The following is a 20,843-nucleotide window of genomic DNA, read 5'->3' on the forward strand; positions in this document are numbered from 1 at the left end:
CATAGACACGCAGGCGTAGTGGGAGTCCACCTACAAGGACCTTATTCAAATCATTAGAAATCCAGTAAACCACTTCCATCTGGTCTTATTGGAAACCTATAGTAAAGGTCTATGTCCATCAGTGAACATCCTATTGTTGAATTGATAAAGTAAGCAACTAGAATGAAATTGAGTCTCAACTTTATTATGACATCCTTTCACTTAAAACTACGTATTTCTAAACATTTAACTTGGAGAGAATGTTCTGTACCAGATCATCACCCTACTTGTGTCTTCAATTGTTTGGCACTAACTGATGATATTCGGATATATACACTAAGTAAGAAAAGGACAAATATATATTAGTGCTTTCTTAGGATAGACTTCCGCAAAGAAACGCCTGAATCAATTAGATACATAGAATGTTCTGGCACAATTACCTTCAAAAGGCGCAAAGGCCGGCTTGGGATGTCACTTAGAACGTTTAACATTTGGACTCAAGAAAAGACACTCATATACAACTGAATTAATTTCTGAATAGCGTTATATTTTCCGAAAAGTTACATAGATTGATGACAAATTATATATTACAACTTTATATACACACCTTGACAAATGACATATTATATACACACCTTGAGGTTGATGGAGACCAGCCAGCGCTGCAGCCGCTCGTTGGTCCAGACCATGACGTCACGCGTGCAGTGTTCAGCAGAGCGGCGTCGCTCTTCCAGCGCGCGGACCGAGTACCCCACCCGTTTCAGGCACGCAACACCGAAGTGCAGCGACGTTCTGTATGAGTAATAATATATATATATATATATATATATATATATATATATATATATATATATATATATATATATATATATATATATATATATATATATATATATATATATATATATATTGTTGTTTTTGTCCTTATTGTTGTCTTGCATATGTCCGCGGTATTAAGTGCGCACGGTCGAGTCATATCGAGTTGAATAAATATGAGATCAGAATATATAGTGACGTCATAGTAACACAAATATAGCATTATTAACACTATCTTGCTGAACTTGGGTCTTGTTTTTAGATTCCGAGTGTTTGATTATGGGTATTGTGAACATCTCTTTACAATAGCCGCCGAGATTTGTGTCTTCGCGTAGGTTTATAATGATTATTTTTCGATTGTGTTTTTTATCAACTCGGATGTATACTAAATATTACCGATAGGATTAAATACAAGATGAAATATGTTAGATGAGTAGATTTCTTTCTTACACTTTGTCGTATGGGGTATGATTTTTTTTTGTCTCAATTTACTCTGGCGTGTGTATTAGATACACCCATACTCTCGAGCAACACGCACACAGCAACCTAGTATATATATATATATATATATATATATATATATATATATGCGATGTAAACAGACTGCAACCCGCTTAAAATGCCCAATATTCGTAAGGGATGGTTGCTTTGGTTAATAAGCGTTGTATATCACCCTATCGTGCTGTATTGTTTCTGCTTTCTTTTAATTATGAATTCTAAGATAAGATCTAGTAGGAATATTATATATAAATCAATAATCACCTGTGAAAACTGTCAACCATTTTGAGTTGCGTTCTGAGGTCGCGTTTGGTCAAATGCTCCAGCATCCTGGCGTCCACCAGGCATTCCATGAATGTGGTTCTGTACTGTGGTAATCCTATGGGAAGGTAAAGTAATATTTAGTAATTCATTACAAAATTGCCACATCATTATTAAGGCACACTTTGCTTTCATTGTCTTTATACTGCCAGTAATTATTGCTTGTCGTATTCTAAAAAAGAAAAGAAATTTACGTGACATATTTTAGAGTGATCAATTTAAATTTGTTATTGATAAATACGGAGCAGTACTGTTACAAGCAGGTATTTCGATAGAAAAAATAAACCTGTTAACCTAATAGGGAAGAAGATAATTGCTTATAGAACTCCCGAATATATATATTTTTAGATTTATACGAAACATTTAAATAGCTGAACACAAACTGGTCTATCAATAATTATTATCACTGTCCTATTAATGGTTAAACTACAAAATATTGCAGCGCTATTCAGAGCGTATTGTCAAATGCGCGAACTTCAGAGCGTGTTGTCAAATGCGCGAAGTTCTGGACGTACTGTCAAATGTGCGACGTTCAGACTGTCAAAGGCGTAAGATTAACAGCGAACGTATGCGGATTGTAGAGGGCAGAGCTCCACAATTGTACCGAAGTCTTATTTTTAAGTATTATTGAATAAAATAACATATTATGTGGATCTCTCCCTAAAAATCAGCATGTCTGTTGTATAGATTTCCCGATAAAATCATGATACTATAGGCCTAGCCCATTGTTAAAAAAACAATAAGTTTTCTCGCAAATTTTCCTTTTACAAATTGCATTATTACGAATAGAATGTTAATCCCCCTTTTATGGGAGATCACTGTTGCCTTATTGGTTTTTCAAATTCAGAGTTTTTAGGAAGCAGACAGCGTTTACCCTGGACATACTTTAGACAGCTAGGGGGTTCCTTGAGGAATATCGTCTGAGATCGGTACAACATATTTTCATTTGTGGGATGCCTTATGCTCGTTAAGGAAAGGTAGTGTTTTGTTTTTCTCGCGCCAGAAAGCCCATGGCAAGTGTAACTATTATATTTGAATTTCTTTCATTAAACCATTTTATTTGTTAACTTTTACTTTAATTTTGTAATTTTCGTTGATTTTTGTAATGGTACACTTAAAATTGAAGCTATTAAGTTAACCTAATTTCAACTTACGTCTACGTTTACCAATTAAGTACTGGCGAGAAAAGTTTAGTGAAATATAGAAAAAGGGGTAGAAAGGTAGGAGGTACAAACCTAACGAGGGTAGCCAGACGTTGCCAATCCACTCGTGGTTCATGTCTCCGAAGGCCAGCGCGGCGCAGGCAGTGCCTCGCGGCGCTGATGGTGACGTCAGCGAAACCATCTCCTGGATCGCCAGCCGCAGCTTTAACCGGTGCAGTGGGTTGCTGATACCTGAAAATACCAAGAAACTTAATTTGACCTAAAGTTTCTCTCGAAGAAATGTTTAAAGTAAATGTCCTTAACAACAGCCGAGTTCTTCATATTTTTATACGAGATATGGTGCTGGTGGAGATTGCTACATATTCCATGTTCAGCGCACAGCACTAACAAACCCATACTTGAAGAACTAAAGAAGAAATCTCTCAAACATTTTCATATGGAAGATCTTTGAGATCTCTTAAAACGTAGCCCAAAAACCTGGTGACGACCTCCAAAAGCTGAAAGTACTCTTACCGATCTCGCGCTGTATCTCCTGGTCCGAGAGCGCCGACATGATGGCACCAGACTTCACGTTGGCGCGACAAGCGGCCACGTACCAGGCCGGCATGCCGACCCAGAGTTCCAGCCACGCGACCACCGTTGGGCCGTTCCATAGCGCGAACGGCGTGCCAGCTCGCATCGCCTCGCCCAACAGCTCGTGACGGTAGTCGCGTTCCCTGAACACGCAACATCACAATCGACTTTATCACCATCTTATTTTCGTTGTGAACCATGTTGAGGAAGCCGGATGGACTACCTTCCTTCTGTTCTATGAAAATCACAGTTAAGATACTTCGATGCCAAATAGAGATATTCTAGAAACTTTTGACAAACATTTGACATTAAAAAAAATATTTATTTGTTTTAAACTTCCAACATTTATTAATTTGGTTATAATTAAAGAATCAACGTCATGGGGGGGGGGGGGGGTCGCAGCAAGTGTAACGTGGTGTGCCAATGATGGGTAGAGGTTTAGAAAAGTGAGCCCGAAGGTAAGTGCTAGTCAGTTATACAAGTTAGTGATGGACAGGCAGCAGACTTACGACTCTCTCTCTCTCTACAGGTGCACTTAGATGAATGTAATATGCGTGTGTTTACTTATTCATGGAGATAATACGAGTGTGTTTACTTGTTCTTGGGAATAATAAGATTCGGTTTGCTTGTTCTTGGGGATATCATGATTGTGTTTACTTGTTCCTGGAGATAATAAGATTGTGTTTACTTGTTCTTGGAGATAATAAGATTATGTTTACTTGTTCTTGGGATAATAAGATTCGGTTTGCTTGTTCTTGGGGATATCATGATTGTGTTTACTTGTTCCTGGAGATAATAAGATTGTGTTTACTTGTTCTTGGGGATAATATGATTGTATTTACTTGGTCTTAGAGCGCGCATAGTCCTGCTGCAGCGGCTGTTGGTGTGCATGCTGCGGGTGCAGGGGCATAGCGCCCGCAGGCTCCGCGCCCTCGTCCGCCAGCCCCGACAGTCCCAGCGACGACGCAGAAGACAGTGACCGGGGGCTCGTCCCTTGCGACAGCTGGAATTAAATTCAACATCCATCATCATAATGTCAGCCGATAGATGCCCACCACAAGGTATAGACTTCAACTTAAGATCGCCACGATGCTTCGATGACCTAAACAAGGTAGTCTTCACATATATATGCACACATAAATATGTTTAATGAAATCAGGCGTTATTTTGCGGAAGTCCATCCTAAGTAAGAAAAGGACCAATATTTAGCCACTTCCGCACATGCAGTAGTAGTCGTGCAACAAAGTGCACCGCCCGCCAGCCCGCTGATAAATGCGTATGCGGCAAACAATGCGAATCACACAGAGCCTTTGACTCTGTGTTTGGCACTAATCGGTGTAACATAACTCCTGAAGATGCCCCGTGGAGGGGTAAAACACGTGTTGAGTGATTTAGCGGTGGTAGTTGTATAATTCGCATTGTTTACCGTATGCGCATTTATCAGCGGGCTGGCGGGCGGTGCATTTTGTTGCACGACTACGACTGCATGTGCGGAAGTGGCTAAATATTGGTCCTTTTCTTACATAAATATGTTTATTTTGCATTAAAAAAATATATGATTTTGTAAACAATTACTAATGGCAGCATTATTAAATAAGTTAATTAAACAACTCACAGGAAGACCAGCTTTATCCTTCTTGCTGAAGAATCTGCCGAGTGAACTCTTGATTCCTCTCTTCTTCTGTTGGTGCATGGAGGCGATGGAGACAGCGGAGGCGGCGGCACGCGGCAGCGAGGGAGAAGCTCCACCACCAGCCGCTCCTGTTCCACCCCAGCCTACCGCGCCCAGAGATAGCGACTCCTGACTGGAACTGCCAATGGCAAATATACACTCAGATTTAATCATGAAATTTATATATATACAGGTTGATTTAGTTATAGGTGTAAAAAGCTTTAAACGTGTGAATGTATAGCTCATTTGCTATCCATGATAAATATATACAAAAATCAATAGTTTCAAAAATGACACATAGATGACACAATCATGGCTTAGTCTTCTAATTCCGATATTGTTTTTGGTTAAGACAAGATTCTAAGCAGGACACGCTCGCTGAATTGACTATGCGTGGATGATCTTGGTTCAAGGAATCGTTTAAGATCTTTCTCTGCCAGTAACAGTAGTAGTTGCACTGGCTGGAAAGCGCATGGACAGCGCTGGTCACCTTCAGCTAGAGCATCATGGCGCAGGAGTCCTCTGGGCGGAATAACTAGAATGGGACTAAGATATCCAAGTAAGAAACAATTAAAAGAGCATTGTAATCGCGGGCATTGAAGGTGGTGGCCTATATCGTCCACTTAAACTTAGGAAAGGCAGTAATGCGAAGTGGTCTTGTGTTGCTGCGGTACAGAGAGGATGCAAGAGTAGGCACAGCTTCCTATCGGGATGTGTCTTGGCATAGTGCTGAAGGGCAGCTGAGAGCTTTTTAGGACATCTGGTGGACCCACTCAGGGTACCGAAGACGACCCACCGAGGGGTTATAGAAGGTAAGAACCTCATATAACTGTCCTTCCTCCAGGGGGCAGAGTATCTAGGGTCCATCTAGATTTCCCTCCCGCTACCAAAAAAAGGTTCGTAGGTTGCTAACTTATTTAACTTTTTAATTATAATCTTTCGAAACGTAATGGTAACATAGTAAAAAGGTAGTGTTTTCAAAATTTCTATTACTACATTTAAATTTATAGCGGACTTTATACTGCCAGAAGTAATTATTCTGTCGTATTATAATAGAAAAAATAAATGATTGCAACGTATTTCGGAGATCATTTTACACAGGGTGATTGTTAATAGGTGTCAAAACTTTGCTTTTACACCTATAGCGAATCGCTCTAGGCGTCAAAACTTTGAAGCTTTTATATCTATAGCTAATCGCTCTAGGCGTCAAAACTTTGAAGCTTTTATACCTATAGCTAATCGCTCTAGGCGTCAAAACTTTGAAGCTTTTATACCTATAGCTAATCGCTCTAGGCGTCAAAACTTTGAAGCTTTTATACCTTTAGCGAATCGGCCTAGATGCCAAAACTTTGAAGCTTTTATACCTATAGCTAATCGCTCTAGGCGTCAAAACTTTGAAGCTTTTATACCTATAGCTAATCGCTCTAGGCGTCAAAACTTTGAAGCTTTTATACCTATAGCTAATCGCTCTAGGCGTCAAAACTTTGAAGCTTTTATACCTATAGCTAATCGCTCTAGGCGTCAAAACTTTGAAGCTTTTATACCTATAGCTAATCGCTCTAGGCGTCAAAACTTTGAAGCTTTTATACCTATAGCTAATCGCTCTAGGCGTCAAAACTTTGAAGCTTTTATATCTATAGCTAATCGCTCTAGGCGTCAAAACTTTGAAGCTTTTATACCTATAGCTAATCGCTCTAGGCGTCAAAACTTTGAAGCTTTTATACCTATAGCTAATCGCTCTAGGCGTCAAAACTTTGAAGCTTTTATACCAATAGCTAATCGCTCTAGGCGTCAAAACTTTGAAGCTTTTATACCTATAGCTAATCGCTCTAGGCGTCAAAACTTTGAAGCTTTTACACCTTTAGCGAATCGGCCTAGATGCCAAAACTTTGAAGCTTTTACACCTATAGCTAATCGCTCTAGATGCCAAAACTTTGAAGCTTTTACACCTATAGCTAATCGCTCTAGGCGTCAAAACTTTGAAGCTTTTATACCTATAGCTAATCGCTCTAGATGCCAAACCTTTGAAGCTTTTACACCTATAGCGAATCGCTCTAGGCGTCAAAACTTTGAAGCTTTTATACCTATAGCTAATCGCTCTAGATGCCAAAACTTTGAAGCTTTTACACCTATAGCTAATGGCTCTAGGCGTCAAAACTTTGAAGCTTTTATACCTATAGCTAATCGCTCTAGATGCCAAAACTTTGAAGCTTTTACACCTATAGCGAATCGCCCTGTTTAACCAGGTGAATGTCAAAATTACTATAGAGAAAATAGGACAGTTAAAAATTTTCGAAATCTACCAACACACTTAATTGTTTAAACATCCTGTAACATACTATAAATAAGCTAAAGTATATATATTAATAATTTAAGTGAAAACTATAATCAAGCAGAAATTAATGAAAATTTAAGAGTAAAAACATTTTGCCATGATACGCCATGAATTGCCACGAAACGCCATGAATTGCCATAAACAAACTAATGGAAGTATAAAATGGAATCACCATGATAGAGTCTAGCCCCTGCAATGATTGCTACAGTACACACGGAAGCTAAATATTCAACATACCCTCACATGGTAGACCTCTCAGGTAGGTAAAAGAAAAACTCGAAAATAAATAGTAATTCCATTTAATACAACTCCATTATTAAATCAACTCCTTTCATTTTAATTTTTTTATTTCACCATCTTGTGTTTTGATTAAACAATATGATCATAAATATCTAATATATAAAATTCTCGTGTCACGGTGTTCGAACTTGAACTCCTCTGAAACGGCTTGACCGATTTTTACCAAATTTTATATGCGTATTTAGTAGGTCTAAGAATCGGCTACTATCGATTTTTCATACCCCTAAGTGATAAGGGTTGTTCACCCTTAAATTTTATTTTTTATTTTTTGACGAAATTTTTTGTTTTTATTTTTTTATGATACAACATACAAAAATACATACAACCCTAAATTTTCACCCCTCTACGATCAACCCTTATTTTTAAATTGGAAATTAAAAATATTTTTTTTGCAAAACAACGTTTGCGGGATCAGCTAGTTTTTATATAAAATACGGTCAGTCGCACAAATTAAAAAAAAAATCATCATAAATTTCTTTGCTCTTACGATCATCACTGTTTTGCTTGAATTTTTTAAATGTTTCCACGTGCATTCACAATAAAGGTCCTGTATATAACACTCTTTATATTTACATTTACACATTTATTCTCCTAAAAGTAACTCGCCGTATTGAAATAAGGATGATACAGTAAGTAAGTGTCCAAAATCTGATAAAGTTTTGACTTCAAACACAGCCTGTGCGGAGAGTAACTGAACTGTGTATCGGGGCAGTCGCACCAAATGTTATTTACATTAATTTCAGACCAATAAGGTCTATGCAACTTAGAGGTAGATTTTAGTGTAGGAATTGTTGACCACCTGTGTATCGGGATCCTGGCGAGGCTTCCTGACATTATCGAGGTCCTGGACGGCGTGGAAGTGAAAGAATTGGCATATTATAAACATATCACTAAATGTTAGATTTTAGAAAAAAATCACTAGGAAATTGAAGAAAAAAAATTACTAACTCTCGAAAACATATAACGTAAAATAGAAATTCGAATTGTAAATAATTTTAATAAAGGTTTTTTTTATATTAATTAATTTTTTATATGATTATTTACCACAAATATTTAAGAATTTGCTATTTGCGAACGGTTAAACTGCGGAGCAAACGGGTTAACTGTCCTTTTTCTAATTGCCCACCCTCCCATAATAATCAAATTGCCCCACTGTAGGGCATTGGGAAACGCTACTTTACTGTATTTAATAATCATTTTTTTTATTAACACTTTTATTTTTAAAAATATATATCGTGCATATTAGTACACTATAATGCAGGGTAATATATATATATATATATATAATTAAAAATAACATTTCTTATATTTACTACACATTTTACACTACGCATTTACTTTTAAGTGTAGTATTTATTTTACGTTTAAGTGGTACGTTGCAGATTTTCATCACTATGCATTTAAGGATTAATTGACCCTCCAGTGGTATAGGCGAACTGAAAATCATCATCTTTCATCGTTTCAGCCGAAAGTTCATCACTTAACATATGCGTCTCCAGTTAGAAAATTGATCTCTAATAGATTTACAATAGGACTGGTCAGAAGCCTCCATTCTGCGTTGAGCGACGAGAATAACAAACTTCTTTTTACACCTTGTATCATTGATATTAAAAAAAAATCATAAAGGGATCCGCCATAAAAGACCAAAATACAAATAACTGGGTCTTTTACTGAAATCATCACGGTAAAACGTTAAATACGGGGTTCCCCTTGTTTTATATAATTAATATATACTGCGTTCTGTTGTCTCATAAGGAACATATATTATTTATGACATTTTGGAGGATTACTAGTTTAAATAGGCGTCAGCCCCTGTTCAAGTATGATGGAATGATATCCTTCTTCAACATGGGTTCCCATCCAGGTACTCCTAATTGCCTGCAAGCTATGGTAAGCATTTTCTTCTACGACTCGATGGATTGCTTAACCTCCTAACTGCCAAGCTGTTTTGGCCATGACTTCCCCGGGTGCCAAATGGAAATATCAAGTGTAGGCTTTCCTTATGTGAAAATTTGGGATCTTTACATTCTATGAATGAATATAATACATTATGTATATCATTATGTACTTAGACCGCCAGCGACCTTCATGGCACTTACAAGGCAACAGAGTACTCCGTGTGCCATGAGGTCGCCGGCGGGTCACGTTTTTGTAACACAGAAAACACGATAGGTTTTCAAAGCCAGCTTTAAAATATGAATAAATTGTGAATTCAATACAAAGAAAGGTTTCTATATACATATTCTAATGTAAATTTTATATAAAAAGTGAGGCCGCCCGCGGTCTCATTGACGCCCATGGTAACCGCTTCTAAAACATGCTGCTAATCGTATACCATCCCGTGATCCAGTTGCTAGGTGCCTAATGAAGCTAATAATTTTCGGAGGGTCGGAAAAAAATAATATTCCTTAGATGTACAGATGAAAAATTGCGAGGTAGCCGGCGGCCCTCACGGCACCTATTGTTGGGTATCGTGAGGTAGCCGGCGGTCCTCATGACACTTAAAAGGTTAAATAATAACTTACGAATCATAAGGAGATGGATAGTGGGTCCGGAGTCGATCGCGTTCAGCGTGCAGAGCCCGAGCTGCTCGTTCCAGTCGGAGAGAGCGAGCCGTGAGCGGCGAAGCGCCGCCCTCTGTTCCTCCCGGCGCCCCTCCGCCCTCCTCACACAGCTGCAACTGCATCACAAAAGCCTTTTCAACATGCGATCAAACAATTAAACAATTTACACATTAAACATGTCTGATTTCATTCAAAAACACAACCTGTCATATAAATTGTATTAAAATGTGCAGTGCTGTTATTAAATATATAAACAAAATATTAAATATATGATATTATGATATTAAAACAATTATATACAATTATTTAACATGTTATTATAAACCGAACCGAACTAATAGAATAATTCACACTTGGCTTTATTACTGTTAACTTCTAATGCATATGGTTTAGTGTTAAGCATTTTAAGTTAAAATCACTAATCTACACATGACATTAACACTAGTTCAAAGAACGTGATATATTAATTCAAATTTATACTGTTTACTGCTATATCCATTACTACTTTATAAGAAAACTAAATATTCCACAGGTTCCGATGGGGACCAGGACTATTACGGGTCCTTGAAATTCGACTGAGGTCTATGATCTCATGACACATAAATGAAGGTTCTCAATTAGTAAGAGGAGGGGAGGAGGTGGAGAACAAGAATTTTGCCTTGACTTCACCTAGTAATCAGATATTTAAAAAAAAAACTCAGCGAGTGTTGTAAAAAGTTTCATATTATATATTAAACAGTGATAAAAAATATATCTACAGAGGGTCCACCGAAATCAAGAAAATTTTGAAAGTGCTCTATGAGAAAAAGTTTGGGAACCTCTGTACTACATACTTAATTATACTGATTATTTTAACTACTATATTATTTATGTTACTTAAAATACACATAAATATATCCTATAACTTTGAAAAACTAAAATCTTTCACTGTCTAATATTATCTATATTTAATTTCATTAAATACTCAACTAAATCTTAAAAAAGGCAAACGTCAGATTTTATATGTTAGGGGGTTCTAAACCTTTTGATTTTATGATCAAATTATAATATCCAAGATTTTTAGATTATAAATGTATATATTTATTGGAAGAAAGCGGCTTGCAATCAGCTCAAGATCACACGTTTTTAAATGAAAATTTAAAAAAGAATAAAAACTCTTTCGTGAATATAAAACTGTACGTAAGACAGAAAATTCATAATAGATCACGCTGTATTATACGGCGAAATATAAAAACAATCGCCGGAGACATTTCTTCTCTATATTATCTATCTACTTTATTTTGCCGCATAACATTCTCCATTCATTCTTTTGAAAGGTTTTTCGTACCTGACAATTTATATTGTTTATAATATATCAAGTTTTACATTTGATTCTTGTTTACATTTAGTTAAATATCTAAATTTATGAAGTATTATTATTATACTTTAAAAAAGCGACATCTATATTTTATTTTAAAAATAGTTATAGTTGGAACATATTACAAAGGTGTTATAATTTTTCTCCCTTTTTACACCGAAGTTAGATTGATATATGTTTTAGTTACACCAGACAGGCTAAAGGAACCAAGATTTGAATATCTACTCACCAGAGTAATATACTTTATAATTTCTTGAGGCGTACCACAAGGGTGCATCTTGAAACCACTAGTTTATACAGTTCACAAATATATAACTATTCTACGAAACTATATTAAACTGCAATGTTAAATTAAAATAAACAAAAATAACAACACAAAATCATCAATCAAATAAAATACAAACCTATTACAGAGCCAATTCACAAAATAAAAAGCGTATACTGTGTAGTGTTCAAACATAAAGCAACACAATTGCTATCCGGGGGGCGGGCTGTTATGAATGAAAGCCTTCGCTTGAAAACGCATGCTGAAAGTACTGCCGAGGGAGGAGCTTCGACAACTATTAAAACCTCGGGACAATCTAGTTTACATATATAAATATATGTTGATATTGCACATGCTTATATGCTTTTAATATAGGATATATATATATAACAGTTGTCGATGTGAATCGAGCGCAAGTTTTCAAAGCAGCATTGCAAGAGCGGGAAGGACAAAGGCGAGGTGTAAGTGGGGGGGAGGAGCTGGAGGGTGCTGTGCCACCGACCTGGCTGGAGGGGAGGCTCTCGGAGGAGGGCGCCGCGCGGTAGTGATGCGCAGGCGACATGGACGCCGGCGCCTATCGACACCACACAGTTCATTTCTTTTGTACATCACATAACTTTGTTATAAACAGAGTAATAGTACAAGGAACATATACAAAATATATAAATCTCGAATTAAGAGGACCAACGTTGTCACTAGAAGTAATTTCATGGTAACATACTAACATATTTATTAAAATTTCTTACACATACATTATGTAAATTTCCTTTTATTAAACAATAATTAAAATAATATACAGGAAAAGAAATCAAAGTGAAAAATATAAATAAAAATTGGAAAGTCATCGTGAGATTAGTTTTGTTTTTAAATTATTACTTTAGCAAACCCATAGGACCAAAATGAGCTACCAAGTTATATATACAAATATATATATATATATGTGTGTATGTATATTTACAACGGGCATAATCATTAATCAATCAATCATTATCTGTGGTATTGCCAGCGCCGAAATAGGTGTGCAAGTAGGGCGACTTCCCAGGGAAAAAATTTTGAGGGGCAACGACATATTATTTTTTAAATTAAAATCGATTTTACATGAGACATCGATATTTTTTTTTTCAGTTGCAGTAAATTTGTACCGTGCCATACAAGTCTTTGGAACAACACGACATGTAAAGAATTTAATTTAATATATAAAAAATCTTAAAAATTAATTTAATAAATATTGTCACAGATAATAGGAAGAAGTTAATGTTGGTTTCGAATTGGTAATCTGTTCGATGACATCAAAACAGTTTATTATATCTCTTTATAATTATGCACAAATTTTGTGCCCATAATACAAGTTCATTTTTACCATGGGTGTAACTATTTATTTTGTAATGATTGTTATTTCGTTCAATGGAAATAATAATGGATAATTATGTACGATATTATAATACATTGGTAATGTCCCCAATTATCTTATTTGTTACAATTTATAAAACAAAGTTTTAAAAAAAATCCTATTACAGCGCGAAGCCTAAACAGCGGAGGAATGAATTGCTTTGACCACTGTATTAAGGATATTATGAGTGACCACAAAAAAACCAGTCTGAGTTTGTTGTGGGCTCTTTTCAGATTAGTGCGCATCTAGAATCCTCATAGTTGAAGTTGAAGGATGCCTTGTGGAGTTCAATATGTCTCTATCTTTCAAATCGGACTATTGTGGTACTCTTCTCATGACAAACACGACTCATTTTAAACGAAATGTAGATAATAATATGGATGAATAAATAAATAATAAAAAAAAATAGAAAATATTAACTTATTGGCGCCCAAAATCCTAAAACTCAGGGTAGTGCATTTATAGTGTTGCAGAGATAACGACTGACCGTGTGGTATTTGTGATGATGAGGACGCGACGGTGAAGCCGCCGGCGGCGGGGAATCCCCGCGACGCGACACCACGTTCATGTGTTCGTAGCTGCCCACCTGTACCACCACCCACCTTACCACCCTGACCAGCGCTTGCCACCGTTCGGGGCCACTCTACGACTTGCATTGTTAAGCATTAGTACGATCCTTGTATTTATACTTTAAGTTAAATTTAATTTATATGACTTTTACTACACCAACTTACTCATTTGGATATATTACTAATTTTGAAAAGGTTTATCACTATATAGATCTCCCCCCAAGATTTGGAAATAGACCTGGGTGCAGATCTTAAAGTTACATCATCCTTATTGTCACACCATATTGCATTTGCCCTCTGGGGACCTCTTTATGAATATTACGTCTCAAAAGCTAAACCCTGTTCCCCCTTAAAATATCTGGTCATCAACATAATCCCAGTTATAATACTCCCACCGTGACCAGATGGAAGTGGCATTTATCCATCGTTCTCAAACATTAATGTGGTCATCCATGTGTGTGAGCCAAGTCAGTTACTTCCATTCCTATATGGGTGTTTTCATCTCTGATTTAATCTTATATGTGTATATAACTTTAAATTAATTTTATTTCATACGTACATATTGATAATTTAATAATTAATTATATTTTCATCATCGTGATCTTTGGAGGAAGCATATACCTTGGTGTGGGTATCAATCTGACATGGTGAAGTAAAATTAATTTTTAACATAATATTATACTCAAGACATATCTGCTGATAAATCAAAAAATAAATGTAAATACAACAACCTGTGTACAAATGTAACAATGCAAATCGTAACGCATATTAGTATATATAATATATACATGGTGATTTAAAATGTTTGATTATAATTTACATGATAAAAATATAGAAATGGTGAGTTTACCCAATACCAAAGTATGTTAGGATTTTATAATTCGAATAAATGGATCAAGAATGGTTTGTTTGCTGAAATCATTCACTGTGCCCATGAGATGCAATTCAAAATTATGTATTACAAAATCAAATGCATAATTACAATTTTGTTCATATATTTGTTATGTATATAGTATGTAGTCATTAAACTTCAAATTAAACGTAGTTAATTACATGTATCTTTAATCCATTGGCTATACTTATCTCAAAAAGGCGACATGATGATATTTTCGACAAGTTTCATTAAAAAAATCGGTAGATAGTTTAAAAAAAACGACTGCCATTTGTTATTAAATTCTTTAGACATATTCCTTTAATAGTAACTAAATTATAATTGCATATAACGATACATTTATTAACTAAACTTTCTTCATTCCGACGACGTATTCTAAGTTATAAATTTATGAGGATCGGATTTGAAAGCATTTGAAACTTCATTGCTTCGTATTATGTGCCGAGTATGCCATAGGGAAGTTCAATCTGATTCTAGTTTCTATCAAATTAACCCTTAATAGCCTAGAGTTTCAATTTTGATACCAATCTTTTAAACCGAATGTTCACATTACTATCAGTTTTTTTATAGGTTGGCTGTACGTATTTTACTGTTGTATAATATTATTGCCAAAGAAACTTAAGCAAACACAGTAATATTAAAAGAAAAAATCACTTTCGTAAATCAGGCTACTAAGGGTTAAACTATGGGCACAAGTGGATACAGAAACAGCCAATGGATTTTAGGTTGGTCTGAAAATAGTAGTTAAGATCTGCTATATTCAACTGATGTTTTGAAGATATGGGGATCGTGACCCTTTTCGGAAACCATGTCGTCCACTGTTACGCCTTGTGTCGATCTTCGGTACTCCGGACCAGCGCATGGAGTTGTGGTCTCGTGGTCGCTGTACCTTCCAATTGACAAATCTCGAGCAAGATTGATTTTTCCCATTACAAATAGACGATGTCAAAAGAGGAATTACGTGGTTTCTTGGCAGATATATTTTTTCCAATTTGATAACATTAATTTTTACACTTTCAAATAAGATTTTTTCAACACCAGAGATCATTTAAAAAAACTATAATAAAATGGCTGATGGGTCAAACTATGACATTACTTTTGCACCCCCTGTTATATGTATAAATACATATATAAATGATTTTGATTTTTATTTACTTTTCGAAGGTGCTTTGCAAAGCCGATAATGAAGTTTCATTATTTACAAAGGCTTTCTTCCGAGGGTCACGATCCTTAGGATTAGGATGAAGATATGACTGATCTCACGGGCAATGGTGTTCAAGCTATTAGGTAACGAAGACAAGTATTTCTTACCCTGGACTCAAGTTCTTCCGCACGAGCCTCAGTGGTCTGCTTCTCTTCCTGGATGAGCCGGATCTCCGTGTTGATGGCGTCCAGCTGTTCCTGCAGCATCAGAGCCAACGCTGCCGCGTCCGTGTGCCCACCTTCTACGCCGCCGTCTGACTCGTCGTTCTAAAAATACACTTTTAGATTATACTCTGTAGATGTATTGCGAATATTTTATACCTGTATTTTCAACGCCATCTATATTTTTTATTGTAAACCAAATGAACATAAAGATAAGTATTTATATAAAATTAAAACCTTGAATTTTGTCATAGTTCGACTGCCTCAATGAAAAAGAAAATGAATGAAATAAATTTATAGTAGCTATTTAAAAAATAAAAAACTATGAAAAACAGTCAAAGAAAAAAAAACAGCAAGTTATATTCACATCTAGTAAATAGTAATAATTGTAAATATAAATCAAGATATAGCAGCTAAGTTACAATTATATTGTTTGTTTAGAGCAATGATTCCCAAAGTGGTCTATATCTACCCCTAGGGGTCTATGACAACCTGCAAGGGGTCTACGTCACGAAAAAAATTCGGGGGTCTATGAAATGAAAATGGGGGTCCACGATAGTAGATCTCAACGCATACACTGATGGTACCTATTTACTTACATCACACTATCTTATAATATCAAAATATTTACATCATTTATAAAAGTACCTATAAAGTAAAAAAATATATTTATTTAATGTTAAGTATATTTTACACAACAGAAACAAAATTTTATTTTGAGTAGTTTTAATTTAAATTCAATTAATAAATGTATAAATTAAAATGTATTTTACTTTAAGTTTTTAACACTAAACTTCACTACAGTTAGAAATGTACAGGAAATCAATATCAGGTAAGTAGGGGGTCTACCCAACCTGAAAAAACCTGGCAAGGGATCTACGACACAAAAAAGAGCTCTGGTTAAGAGAATAGAAATAAATAAAAAAAATTGAACAATATAGAGACAACAAATATAGAGACAGATATCATTAGAGGCCATTGGATTGACAAAGGTTTATCTAATACCAAAATAAATGTATTACAGTACTCGGCATTTGATTTGGCACACGGTAGTGTTTCAACGATTTCACATGTGGCATTGTAATGGACACTCATACAAAATTCTGTTTGTATGAGACAACCACATAACATCATCTCTTTCTAGAAAAAGACTGTCAACGGGTGACCCTAAAAATGGGTCATAATTATTTGCAAATAACTGACCTCCGCGTCACTTGATACGTCGTAACCCTGCTGTACATTTGCTAGCACGTGCGCCGGCTGTAGTTTCTCCCAGGAACCATCCAACTGAAACACGATTGTATACATGATGATTGATGAAAGGCGTAAAATTTTTAAGGGGGAGAATATTATATTTACTGTCAATTAATATACAGTTCACCTTTTCTAAAAATCAATGGTTTCAGAAATAATAAATAAATTAATGATATTGTAGTAAAAAAAATGTGTTTTTACAATTTGGATCACTATATATCAAATTTAATTATTGTTTACTACTTGACTCAGCAGATTTTCTACTGTCAAAAGCTATTGGCCTGTCGCATTTTAATACAAAAAAATAAATTAATGAATGTATAATAAAAATGATCAATTTATACAGGGTAATTAGAAATAATTATGAAAGCCCTATAAAAGATAAGGATAGAAAATGTAAGAATAAAATGAAGATTAGAAATAAAGTTGTACCTAGTCACCTAAAGGTAAAAAAGATGAGGAAAGGAAGACGATGAAAGCAAAAAGGAATAAAAAAACAAAAAAAAAATTGCAAGATATTGTGAAGGATAAAAGGAAAGAATAAAAGAAATTGAGAAGAATGAAAGTGAGTGTAGAATAAAGATAAAACCCTGAAAAAATTATTTGTAAATAAAGTCTATGTCCTAAACAAAATAGGAGGTACGAGAGGCTCCCAATAGCGGAGGCCATAAAAAAAAACTATGAAAGCCTGTATGTACTATAGTAATTTACTGAGATATATGAGCTGAATGACAAGAATAGTAAACAAAAGTACAACTGTCTGATCTTAAACATCTCATGTGCGTCTTTCCAATCGTGCCCTTCTTATGTCTCACCTCTAATATGCTTTAGACCATGGTTGCACAGACTTATAGATAATTATATGATATACAGAAGTATAGATAAATAATTTTTTTTTGGTTTTATTCTGGAATAGAATTCAATATTTTTCGAATGTACGAGAGTATTATTTTTGCTCTCGGCCATCAGTATTCGACCGGCGGGCCGCGGTCTGTGCATCCATGCTTTAGACGGTGACTAGCACTTCCGCACACACCATTTATATATTTAATATTCTTTATTGTACACGATAATATACATAATATACAGATAAAATAATATACAGAAAAATACAATGGGCGGTCTTATCACTCAAGGCAATCTCTTACAGACAACCATAGTAAGGAAAAGATAATAGTACTTATAAAGGGTAGTTCACGTGTACAAAAAAAATACATATTCACAAACAAATGAACATAAATATACATAAATATACATACTTAAACATACATTCACACGTATATAAAATATATACTTATAATAAAAAAGGTTTAATACATATTATAAATATAATACAATAATAAATAAAAACATCAAACTGATTTGGATCGCACTTGCCTCGGATAAAATAAAAAAACAGAGGAAGAAAAAGTAATGAATGAAGGTATAAATAATCATAGATCTAGTAAATAATTTTTAACCATTTTCTTAAAAATAGGTAGTGACTTGGCACTTCTTATTGTCAGCGGTAAATCATTCCACAATCGAACGGTCTGCGTGGTAAAATATTTGGCTATAAACGAGGAAGAATAACACTATCATCATCTTCAGAGGTATGTGAGTGGTAGAATGGCGGTGATGGACTAACATCGAGCCATCTGTCCTTAATATCTCATTTGCGTCATGTTACTTGAGCTTTTTCTAAAAATAAGCAGTTATATCACTTATTACAACAGACATAAGACTCACTTTAGGTTGGAATAGCGGCACTGTTGGCTGCGCGGCACCCGGCGAGAGGGAACGAGTCAGTGCGTCAGTCTGTTGGATGTTGAAAGCGATCTCCTGTTGCAGCATCTGACGCTTCAGCTGAAATTAAGGAAAAGCCTTGAGGTTGAGCGGAGACCAAGAAATAGCAAAGCGTAGGACATCCTTCAACTAGGTAAATACCCTTGACAAGGATATCAGAAGACACTGAATGCTGACCGCTTTCAATCGCTTATGTTGATAATCTATGAAGGCGGCATGTACAGCTGGCGTCATGCCGCTGGTGATGAAATGATGGCGATGATAAGATAATGTGTTATGTCACGTCTATACATTTATTATTATTAATATTATTTATGCACTTTGGATAATTCATAGTGATCGCTAATGATGTACATGTACCCTATGAAAATAATGCCAGAAGAGTACATGCATAAAGATTTTATAATCAGTAAGAAATTACATCACTTTAATTAACATAAGTGCTCATGATGTGCCCACATGTGCCCACGATATTTTCTAACATGTCTTCATCTTGAGAAGAATCTAAAACAAACTCACTCCGGTTTTAATTCTATCACTTTCACAAACAATCTCTATCTACTAGAAAAGACAAGTTTCCAACCACGACAAAGAAAACTTCTCCAGAAGTGTTTTCCCAACGTGGGGACTACGCCCAATAAGGAGGCAATTTGATTGTTAAATGGGGCAAATCAAAAATGTACCACCCAAATTTAACCCTTTCGCTTTAATATGAAAATTACATAGTGGGGCGTAAAATTTAAAAAAAGGCTTAGGTGGGGCATGGTACAAAAAAAGTTGAGAAACTGTGGTCCACATCCTAATGCAGTGTTTCCCAAAGTTGGGTCTACGTCCAACAAAGGGAGTTATTTGAATGCTATATAACACGGGTTTAACCCTTTTGCTTTAATGTAAAGATATTATATGTTACATAGGGGGGCGTATGGATGGATGCTGAGATCATCAGGTCCAGGCGGCATCCAGACTCCCCATGACCTGAGAGTCAGCTCAGTTGGGGCATGGAACATAACTGATTTATAAATGTTTTGTTAAATCAACTTCTTTAATGATATACCTGTTCAGTCTCCATACGCCACTTGGCCAATTCCTTGAGGATCTCCTGCTTCTCAGCCAAGAGTTCGTCCGCATACTTCCTCGTCTTCTCCAGCTCTTGGGTCAACGCGTTCTTTTCATCCAGAGCGTGCATTCGTTCCTTCAGATGCACTTGCAATCTAGAAAACAATTACGCGTCAATTAAATACGACTAACATTGTTTTGAAATTCAAAATATCGTTTTACTCCGTCTACCCTCAACTCGTATGATTGTTTAAAACTAATTAGATACGTGCGATCATTAAAATTGCTTCAGATATTTAAATAGAGAAGGTACCTTTCGTTGGACTCTGAGAGTAGTTTGTCGACGGTGGCAGAAAGGCGCGTGTTGTGCTCCTCGTTCATTCGCAGGCGTTGGTTCAGCCGCATCAGCTCCGCATTCTTCTCCTCCACGCTCGCCTCCAGTCTCTGGATGCGGTCCTCTGCAGACCCGTGCCTCTCCTGTGCCTGCCACCACACATTGTATTACTCACACCTCCAAATCCCACTACCACCTTATTTACACCACACTGTAGCGCCAATATGCCGCTTATCCGGATATGTAAACGTGCATATAGATGGAAAAAAATAATATACGAGCGAAGAAGAGTAAGTGGGAGAACATTTTGCGACTCCAGGAGTTTTAATTGACTATGAGTCTATTAATAGTTGTC

The 20,843-nt window shown here is 35.9% G+C and overlaps 1 protein-coding gene across 1 annotated transcript in view; it reads right to left on the reverse strand.

The window, feature by feature from the left end:
* The window catches only part of Liprin-alpha (PTPRF interacting protein alpha), a 252,321-nt gene that overhangs the window by 5,372 nt on the left and 226,106 nt on the right, over positions 1–20,843 (reverse strand). The window contains exons 10-23 of the mRNA XM_068777835.1: positions 20,468–20,637; positions 20,153–20,309; positions 19,042–19,158; positions 17,263–17,346; positions 16,006–16,164; positions 13,721–13,819; positions 12,346–12,417; positions 10,183–10,337; positions 4,966–5,161; positions 4,193–4,353; positions 3,291–3,493; positions 2,850–3,008; positions 1,558–1,672; positions 615–771 (exon numbers count right to left, since the gene is read on the reverse strand). Of these exons, the coding sequence (XP_068633936.1) occupies positions 615–771; positions 1,558–1,672; positions 2,850–3,008; positions 3,291–3,493; positions 4,193–4,353; positions 4,966–5,161; positions 10,183–10,337; positions 12,346–12,417; positions 13,721–13,819; positions 16,006–16,164; positions 17,263–17,346; positions 19,042–19,158; positions 20,153–20,309; positions 20,468–20,637 (2,004 nt within the window). The remainder of the gene's footprint in view (positions 1–614; positions 772–1,557; positions 1,673–2,849; positions 3,009–3,290; positions 3,494–4,192; positions 4,354–4,965; positions 5,162–10,182; positions 10,338–12,345; positions 12,418–13,720; positions 13,820–16,005; positions 16,165–17,262; positions 17,347–19,041; positions 19,159–20,152; positions 20,310–20,467; positions 20,638–20,843) is intronic.

This window comes from Battus philenor, unplaced genomic scaffold, assembly GCF_028537555.1.
Source record: "Battus philenor isolate CCGP_79_NKW_IND1 unplaced genomic scaffold, ilBatPhil1.0.hap1 SCAF_14, whole genome shotgun sequence".
In the NCBI taxonomy this organism is placed as follows: domain Eukaryota; kingdom Metazoa; phylum Arthropoda; class Insecta; order Lepidoptera; family Papilionidae; genus Battus; species Battus philenor.